The sequence below is a fragment of the Hydra viridissima genome, unplaced genomic scaffold, assembly GCF_058129835.1.
Source record: "Hydra viridissima isolate aposymbiotic clone 2 unplaced genomic scaffold, HvirCarnegie_v1 scaffold_1, whole genome shotgun sequence".
Lineage (NCBI taxonomy): Eukaryota > Metazoa > Cnidaria > Hydrozoa > Anthoathecata > Hydridae > Hydra > Hydra viridissima.
The window spans coordinates 41011794-41022226 of record NW_028324300.1 but is presented as its reverse complement, the minus strand read 5'-3'; the positions used below and the strand labels follow the sequence as shown (position 1 = coordinate 41022226).

The window sequence follows — 10433 nt, the reverse complement described above, 5'->3', positions numbered from 1 at the left end:
CAGTTAATGCAAACATCTGCACCCATTGCCAATGCAAAGAACATTTTACACACAATTCTACTATTTCAGCTGGTTGTGTTTGTACACAATTCTACTATTTCAGTTGTTGAACATTTTCATCAAAATTTTCTAGATTTAAGCCAATAAACTCATCAATAACAGGCAGATTGTAATCATTCTGCATTTTACCACTTTGATTAATAATCTTTTCAATATGATGAAGAGTAGCTTGTTCAGCTATTAGAAGTGGGATTGAGCGGTGAATGAAATCTTCCATCATAAAAGCTTTGCATGTATTCCAGAGATGTAAAGGATTGTCAGATTCACAAAAGGTCAAAATAATTGAAAACAACTGTCTAATTTGCTTTGGCGTACTTGTTAAAACCGCCTCAGAAAGAGTATTCTGCCATTCAGTGTCAACAATTCTTTCAAAACACATGCTTCACGAAACGTTTCAAGGACAATACCATTAACAGTACGCACATCCTCCCAAGATATTGCTCCTTTTGCTTGCAAAAGTAACAGTTTAAGAAAAACAAATTCTCCAGTTAGATTAACTTTATACATTCTTACTATCACCTTATTACCACCCCTTTGTCTAACCTTCCATTTACAATGTTTATCATCAAATATAAAGTGATAAGGAATGTCTACATAAGAATAGCAATGTGCTCTTTCATTTTCAGTATTTAACTTAAACCATGCCGTTAGGTGCGCATCACGTTGAGCTGCACAATCTTAAGCCATTTGTTCTGCTCCTTCTCTAAAATACAATAATTGATTTTAAGGTAGATGTTTACCAAGTCACAGCACTTTGAAAACACAGAAACAACATAATATAAACATATGTACCAACTATAAACACAATAAATGTGTTTAAATGTGTATATAAGGTTATTTCAACACAATTTTAAAACAATTATATAACACATATTAACACACACACAAACAATAAAAAAACACTTTACATTGTTGTAAAAACATATTGATAGAACAACTAAAAGGCACTTATTTCAACATATACATACATATCAAAAAAGCATATATGCAAACAATAAACGTGTGCAAACAAAAATTTTAAAAATAACGCCATAAAATGTAAAAAGATTCAAAGTAAACAAAATATATATTTACAAACAATACTCTTTACCTTCTTTTTTTTTTTTTTCTCATAAGAACTGTAATCCTCATAACAAAATTTAACCTTTACATACAATAACATGTGACATGCCATGTCAGTGTTGGCACAAAATTTTAATTTATTTTTCTAAATTTTCTAAAAAAGAACAAAAATAATTAAAAGCATCACAGAAATTTCAAAGTAGTAATAACCATTTTATGGAAGTAGCATTAGTGTAACTTTAAATAACATCCACACCCCTATTTTCTTTCTAAAAATTAAAATAACAAAAATAAAAATGCTGAAAGAAAAGCTAAAACAAACAAAATACAAACGATTTAAAAGATTAAAATCCTTTCTACTTTAGCTAATAAAAATGTATATATAACTATTTTATATACTTACTTCAATTATAATATGATCTTAACGATTATCATTTCTCTTAACATGATTCTTTATGTAATATATCTAAACTAATAATTAAATTCCAAAAGGAAAAAAGTTTCAACTCGCTTAAGAGATCTTTCTCCAATGGCCGCGTGCATTTAGAGAACGCGCTTTTTCAAAGCCTAGTAACTAATGACGAAACGACGTTGAGCATTAAACATTAAACGTTTCTGTGCTAATTATATTAAGAAGAATATCACTTCGTTAAATGAAAAAAATTTTAAAGCATTCGACATTGATGCTTCAAATGACATTGAGAACTTTAAAAAAATATCCGTTGAAAAAGCATTCTTTATTGCAAAAACCATCCATCTTGTTCAAAGGTATGAAGATATTTTACAAACAAAGATTCCCTTTGAAGAAATTGATAAATATAAAGATGAAAAAGAAGACATTCGAAGAAAATACTTTCAAATGGCGATAAAATTGTCAATAATAAAAAGTGGACTCATATTAAAATTGAGCAAAAGCCAATCTACTTGTATAAATGCAAATACTACTCCAATAAAGACCTGAACAAGTTTGAATTAGATGAGTGTGGTAAAAGGTTTTGCATAAAATGTTCTTGCCAACAGGATACTCTAGACATTAAAATAGAGTACTATCACTCCAATATAAATAGACTAAGTTCGTCAAGAGTTATCCATTTCCAAGAATGCATAAAACAGTATAATGGAAAGCAAAAATGCAAAGTTCAAAAGGAGGTGTTTGAGAAACTAAAAAGCAAATTTCAAGCTTTAAACCTTCTAGTTGACTCTAATAAAAAAAGCATCAAATGTTCTAAAATTACTAAAGAGCATATACTCATCTTCTTAAAGCAACTTGGGTTTAGTAATCACTATGAAGATGCAAACTATATTTATTTCGTGCTGACTGGTAAAAAAATTGATGACATTGAATACTTGGAGGAGCAAATCGTTAAAGACTATATAAAATTCTCTTCTCTATATGACGCTTTTTATGAAAAAGACAAGTCGAAAGAAATTAATAGAAAAAGCTTTATTTGTGTGCAATATATTTTGTTTCAACTTTTAAGAAACAGAAATCATCCTTGCAAAATTGAAAACTTCTCATTTCCAAAAGCAATTGATAAGAAAAAGATGCATGATGAAATTTGCTCTTACCTTTTTCAAAAACTTGGATGGACTTTTACTCCCACTTTTTAATTATTTTAAAAACATTTATTTCTTGTCCTAGAATTGGCAACTCATAATAGATTAAATAAATTAAATTATCATTATTATTATTAACTATTATTTGTTAATTATTATTACTAGCAATAAGCAACCCGTAAAACGGGTTATGGTCGGTCTGTTAATTTATAGTGGCTGTATTCCACACATTAAAGTTGCGAAACCATAACTAATACCCTTTTAGAAAAACGCCTTCAAATTTAAAAAACTAAACCATCTGTAAAGTTAAAATAAAAAGTATGCGGAGGTAAAATAATTTACCAATTATTTAGTATTGAGTAATTTACCATTGACATAGGTCATATCAGTGTTAGGCAGAACCATTTTCCTCGATATTACCAAGTTCAACGCAATACGTTTTTAGTTACTGACTCAAAATAATAACACTTCATAATGCTTTAAATTGACGAAAAAGTGAAGCTAAATTCTTGTGATATTTTTTATAACATGAACTTTAATTTATAAGATTAATATAAAGCGAACGTTAATTATACATGAATTATTAACTTTTTGGTATCCCCTTGATACATGTTTCTTTAAAAAAGGAAACTGTCTTTAAAACGTTAAGTTCTCTTCAATATTTTGACACTAATAAAGGACCTCCCTTCCCCGTTTTTGCCGTTTTACCTTAATGGTGGTCAGGAGAATATTTTTATTAAGAGTAGTCAAGTTTTTGATGAAGACCTTTTACCAGAATACCGAAATGTAAAACAATGATTTACGTGTATAAGAATTTTTTCTTTTTAATATTTATAAGAATTTAACATATATAAGAATTTTTTCTTTCCTCAAAAGTGTTGCAAATGCAAACTAAGCTAATTAATTAGTTAAAAACTTTATAAAATTTAAGTAACTCGATATTTGAAAAATGCGCTAAACTACAATATTAACCACCAAATTACGTACAACAAATTATTAGGCTTAAAATAGAGAAAACTTTAAAAAAAATTGAACTAATTGCATACATTTATATCATTTTAACTGACCAAAATTTACAATAAAAGGTAATCAGGTTTCTTTTTATAAATCGTATAAATGCGTCAATCGTAAATCCTAAAGAAAAATAAAAATGGAATTATGATACTATAATTACAACAACAACAAAAAAAAACAAAAATAAAACACCGCATAAAAACTGAAAATCGATGTACCTATTTATAGTAACCCATTTTGACATGGCAGTTAATATAAACATTTATCGAAAATGTAACAATAAAACCTGTTTCGAAGTACAAAAGGATTAACAATACTATATATGTATATAAAAAAAAAACCAATTTAAGATATAAATTGCATTTTTACCATGTTTTCTTGGCTTTCAGTAAATAAATAAAAGCAGTAAGTTCCAATAATGAAACAACCTATTATTCATTTTTTACAATAGTCACCAACATGAAGGTGTCTATTGTTAAAAATGAATACCAACACAAAACATCACAACAATAACACATAACAATAGAATATTTACATCCTTGATCCTAAAATCCAGTGAAGATAACAAACCAAATTAAAATATGAAAGGCAAAATTAGAAAACCAATTTAAAGTTAACTATATTTATCTTTTTACTAAACATATAAATACATAAAAGTATATTTGTTTTTATGTTCAATATTAGTTATTCAATTACTTCAAATTTAGGACATGAAAACACCCTGGATTTAAAGATCAAGGTTGCATACTCTCATACACATTACGCTAAACATTAAGAGACATTATTATGTGTTTTGAGAATAATTAAAAAAGGCTACACAACACAACCTAGCTCCAAAGCAGTAACTCCGCCTGGCACTAAATGCTGCCAAGTCACAACTCTGCTATAAGTACATCGCTTGGGTGGCAAGGTTATCAACATTGCTCAACATAATGCCAAATCACACCACTTTGAAAACATGGAAACAACATAATTTAAACATATATACAACTATAAACAAATATGGTTTTATATAACACATTTGATTAATAATCTTTTCAATTTGATGAAGAGTAGCTTGTTCAGCTATTAGAAGTGGGACTGAGTGGTGAATGAAATCTTCCATCATAAAAAATTTGTATGTATTCCAGAGATGTAAAGGATTGTCAGGTTCACAAAAGGTCAAAATAATTGAAAACAACTGTCTAATTTTCTTTGGCATGTCTTAAAACCGCCTCAGAAAGAGTATTCTGCCATTCAGTGTCATCTTGCAACAGACCTTTCAAATCACATGCTACACAAAACGTTTCAAGGACAATACCATTAAAAGTATGCACATCCTCCCAAGATGTTGCTCCTTTTGCTTGCAAAAGTAACAGTCTAAGAAAAAACTATTCTCCAGTTGGATTAACTTTATACATTCTTACTATCACCTTATTACCACCCCTTTATCTAACCTTCCATTTACAATGTTTATCATCAAATATAAAGTGATAAGGAATGTCTACATACGAATAGCAATATGCTCTTTCATTTTCAGTATTTAACTTAAACCATGCCATTAGGTGCATATCACGCTGAGCTGCACGATCTAAAGCCATATGTTCTGCTCCTTCTCTAAAATACATTAATTGATTTTCAGGTAGATGTTTACCAAGTCACAGCACTTTAAAAACACAGAAAGAACATAATATAATAATATGTACAAACTATAAGCATAATAAATGTGTTTAAATAAGTATATAAGGTTAAATATATACTAATACTAAAATAAATAAATACCTTATATACATATTTAAACACATTTTTAAAACAATTATGTAACACATATTAACACATACACAAACAGTAAAAAAACACTTTACATTATTATAAAAACACATTGATAAAACAACTATAAAGCACTTATTACCAAATACACATACATATCAAAAAAGCATATATGCAAACAATAAACGTGTGCAAACAAAAATTCTAAAAATGATGCAAGAAAATTTAAAAAGATACAAAATATATATTTACAAATAATTCACTTTACATTCTTTTTTTTCTCATAAGAACTGTAATCTTCATAACAACATTAAACCTTTACATACAATAACATGTCACATGCATTGTCAGTGTTGGCACAAAATTTTAATTTTTTTTCTCTTAATTTTCTAAAAAAGAACAAAAATAGTTGATAGCATCACAGAAATTTCAAAGTAAAAATAACAATTTTATGGAAACAGCAATAGTATAACTTTAAATAACATCCATACCACTATTTTCCTTCTAAAATATAAAATAATAAAAATAAAACTGCTAAAAGAAAAACTAAAACAAACAAAATCTAAACGATTTAAAAAATTAAAATCCTTTCTACTTTAAATCCTTTCTACTTTATCTAATAAAAGTTTTGATCCTTTCTACTTTATCTGATAAAAATGTATATATAACTATTTCATATACTTACTTCAATTATAATATGATATATAATTGATTAAGATGATTCTTTATGTAATATATCTAAACTAATAATTAAATTCCAAAAGGAAAAAAGTTTTAACTCGCTCAAAAGATCTTTCTCCAATGGCCGCGTGCATTTTACCAAAGCCTAGTAACTAATTCAAAGCCTAGGAACTAATGACGAAACGACGTTGAACATTAAACATTAAACGTTAAACATTAAGCATTTCTGTAGGAATTATATTATGATTCACAAAACTTTACAATATTACGTTCTTCTATTCCACATAAATACATCATCTGATAAATCTAAAATGAAAAATGTAATGAATAAGTAAATAAGAAAAATATTACATACAAAAATGAAAATTAGTGTACATAATAGAGAAAAGCTGTAGTGATTTACCAGAGTAGTAGTTGCAAAATACTATTATTTCATGTTAGCTTTTACAAAATAATTTATGTTGGAACATCATGATTCCAAAATATTCATAACAAAATCATGTAGTAAACAGCACTAAAGACAAAAAATTAAATTAAGATAAAACAAATTGTATATATGGCAAAATAATTTGTATTGGCTTTTAGTGAATGATTAAAAGCAGTGATTTTTAAAAAAATTACCATTTTTAACAATAGACACCAACATGAAGATAAGCCAAATGTCTATTAACTCAAAAGATAACAAAAAAAAACATCACAGCAACAACACACAACAATACCACACACCATAAGTTAATATAATATGTATCTATAATATAACTTAAGTAAGGTAACATTCATATATAACAAAACATAAATAACAACATTACGCAAAATGTTATTAAAATACATTATTATGTATTTTTAGAATAACCTTTAATAAAGGCTTGAAAACAGCTAGACCTAAAGCAGTAACAGTTTGACACTAAACACTATTGTGTAACCCTCTGTTAAAAGTACATCACTTGGCTGGCAAAGTTGACAAACCTTGCTCTACATGTTTACCAAGTCACAGCACTTTGAAATCATGGAAACAATATAATATAAACATATGTACCAACTATAAACACAATAAATGTGTTTAAATATGTATATAAGGTTAAATATATTCCTTATATACATATTTAAACACATTTTTAAAACAATTATATAACACATATTAACACATACACAAACAGTAAAAAAACACTTTACATTATTATAAAAACATTATTATAAAAACACATTGATAAAACAACTATAAAGCACTTATTACCACATACACATACATATCAAAAAAGCATATATGCAAACAATAAACGTGTGCAAACAAAAATTTTAAAAATGATGCGAGAAAATTTAAAAAGATACAAAATATATATTTACAAACAATAATCTTTACCTTCTTTTTTTTCTTCATAAGAACTGTAATCCTCATAACAAAATTTAACCTTTACATACAATAACATGTGACATGCGTTGTTAGTGTTGGCACAAAATTTTAATTTATTTTTTAAATTTTCTAAAAAAGAACAAAAATAGTTAATAGCATCACAGAAATTTCAAAGTATTAATAACCCTTTTATGGAAATAGCATTAGTATAACTTTAAATAACATCCATACCCCTATTTTCTTTCTAAAAAATAAAAAAATAAAAATAAAACTGCTAAAAGAAAAACTAAAACAAACAAAATCTAAACGATTTAAAAAATTAAAATCCTTTCTACTTTAAATCCTTTCTAGTTTATCTAATAAAAATTTTAATCCTTTCTACTTTATCTGATAAAAATGTATATATAACTATTTCATATACTTACTTCAATTATAATATGATATATAATTGATTAAGATGATTCTTTATGTAATATATCTAAACTAATAATTAAATTCCAAAAGGAAAAAAGTTTTAACTCGCTCAAAAGATCTTTCTCCAATGGCCGCGTGCATTTGAAAAACGCGCTCTACCAAAGCCTAGTAACTAATTCAAAGCCTAGGAACTAATGACGAAACGACGTTGAACATTAAACGTTAAACGTTAAACGTTAAGCATTTCTGTAGGAATTATATTATGATTATTTTTTAAAAAATTTAACGCGCTTAAGTATGTATAAGGATTATGTCCCAGAATCGGCAACTATGTAAAAAGTGACGCCATCTTTAAAATTTTCAAGCCTCTTAAAAAATAGTACCCTTAAGTATTGAAAATTGGTAATGTCCCAGAATCGGCATTTTCCTACTACTTCCAATCCTATTCAGGAAATATTTTACATGAGGCAGCAATGGGTTTTTATCTTTTGCATCCATTATGTTAAAAACGATAGAGCAAATTTCTACATACACCCTGAAGGACACGGGAGAAAGTGTCCAGACGAAGTGTGCACATTTTCGCTTGATTATATGAAAAACCTATTACCACCAACAGTAAAGAACCTTATTTTATTCAGTGATTCATTTGGCAGACAAAACAAAAATCAAACATTAGTAAGATTCTTAAGGAATTTGTCAGCTAACAAGGTCTTCGAAAACGTCACGCATTTTTTTCCAATCAGGGGTCATTCTTTTTAACCCTGGATCATTTTTTTAAGAATGATCGAGAATTTGGAAACATGAAAAGGTTGATCCGTTGATTCGATTGAGTTTACACTCCACAACATGCGGAGCTCGTCACGAGAGAAAGTAAACTGAATAAATTTTCTGTTAAGATGATCAACGTGACAGATATTCAATCCTTTAAGTCAAAAATGCATTAAAAAAAAACAAAGAAACTCTGATGAAATTTCTAGAAGAGGCATACCCAAGAATCAAAGAACTCCCTTCCAAATATCAAAATTTTTCCAGTATGACTAAAAAGCGACCAATGTGGGGAAACTACAAACAAGGGAATGGATAAATGGTTTTACCATAAATAATTTTAGTGGGGCCGATTTTACCAAAACTCTTCCTGCTTTGCGAATAGAAAAGGCCGTCAGACAAAGTACCTATAAATACAAAAAAGCGTTTTAAATGTCTTTGTTAGAATCACGATACTTTAATTTCGTTGGAGAAAATACATTGAACATTTTAAATTCAATGTTGCTGATTGTTGACTGATTGTTGACTGATTGTTGACTGATTGTTGACTGATTGTTGACTGATTGTTGCTGATCAAACAAAATGTAACACAATGTTACAAATTTTTACAAAATTTTTTGCCCACACTAAAAATTTTTTATAGTTTATCAATTAATTTTCTCTGCTAAATCCAAAAATGTAAAAACTTTTTTCTGTATCATCGACCGTTTCAAAGTTAAAAGGTTTTTAGCGCCAACCGGCACATGAGCACCCATAGATCGTCGGTACCTCACAAAACATTTCACAGAAGGTTGTTAGTGTACATCACTCGCAGCCTAGAATTGGATTAGGAAAGAAAAGTATTGGGTTACAATACAAAAAGTAATACGTATATTTTAGATGGAAAAAGGCATCATTAATAGGTACTTTTAATACGAGGTTTTCCGTTTCCGCATCGTAAAATCTTTCATAAAACTTATAAAAAAATATTTCGCATGACTAATATCAAATATAGATTTAATTTTTGCGCTCAAGACCAAAACAAATTGTTAAGCTACTCTAAATGCGTTTCTGGCACGCATTGTATAGTCATTTGTGCCTACTAAATCCTATTCTTCTCATAACGGCTACTAAAGGATGTTGAAATCCTCCTGAAATCTTTTGCTATGCATGAGGATATTGGAAAAAGTAGGTATTACATAAAATCGTTAAAAGTATATTGTTGATAGTGTACGAAAAATATTTTGGAATGCCCATGGGTGATCAGGACAAACTATGTGATACGTGAAACCTGACAAGCTACTCTAGCGGAATGGCTACGAGGTAGAAAAAAGTCATTGCCTTCCGCCGTTCCCAGAGTATGGAGAGAGCAGAAGAACCATCATGATGATTGTTAATTTTGTATGATTGGTATTACGAAGTACAGAAAAGCTAAAGGAAGAAAAGCTCGTTAATATCTAGACATACCATCATCGATAGCACCTGACTCAAGCCACGACAGCCTACAAGTATTGCGACCACCACAAAATATAAGTATACTTCTCACTATACTCTCCAAAAGTCTTACATTTACTTTAATTAAACATGAAGTAATTACTATGCATCTATCTTTTAATGAAGTTTGAACACAACTGCTTTTTACAACTATGTTGAAGTTGCTATATGTTCTTTCGTTCTTTTACGAAAGAAATTGCGATGAATAGTCCATTTCAAGAACCAGCAAGTAACAGTAGCGAAGACACAGAGAAAGTTTTTGTACCAATAACGACTTTTCACCCTCACTTTCCAAATCTGAGTGAGC

At 28.5% G+C, this 10433-nt stretch overlaps 1 protein-coding gene across 3 annotated transcripts; it reads right to left on the bottom strand.

Annotated features, from left to right (window-relative positions):
• Nucleotides 1–3678: 3678 nt before the first annotated feature.
• LOC149895041 (uncharacterized) lies at nucleotides 3679–7608 on the bottom strand. 3 transcript variants are annotated; one of them, XM_090074447.1, is made up of 4 exons: nucleotides 6527–6632; nucleotides 5711–6429; nucleotides 5185–5289; nucleotides 4695–5052 (listed from the first exon to the last, which is right to left on the bottom strand). In XM_090074447.1, exons 2-4 carry the CDS (start codon nucleotides 5743–5745, stop codon nucleotides 4878–4880), a joined length of 315 nt encoding a protein of 104 aa, XP_089930573.1. In that variant the 5' UTR covers nucleotides 5746–6429; nucleotides 6527–6632; the 3' UTR covers nucleotides 4695–4877. The 3 variants fall into 3 exon arrangements, 2 of the variants coding, with proteins under 2 accessions (XP_089930573.1, XP_089930578.1); XR_016448303.1 differs by lacking the exons at nucleotides 4695–5052; nucleotides 5711–6429; nucleotides 6527–6632 and adding exons at nucleotides 3679–3813; nucleotides 7484–7608; XM_090074452.1 differs by lacking the exons at nucleotides 5711–6429; nucleotides 6527–6632 and adding an exon at nucleotides 7484–7608.
• Between the last annotated feature and the right edge of the window lie 2825 nt (nucleotides 7609–10433).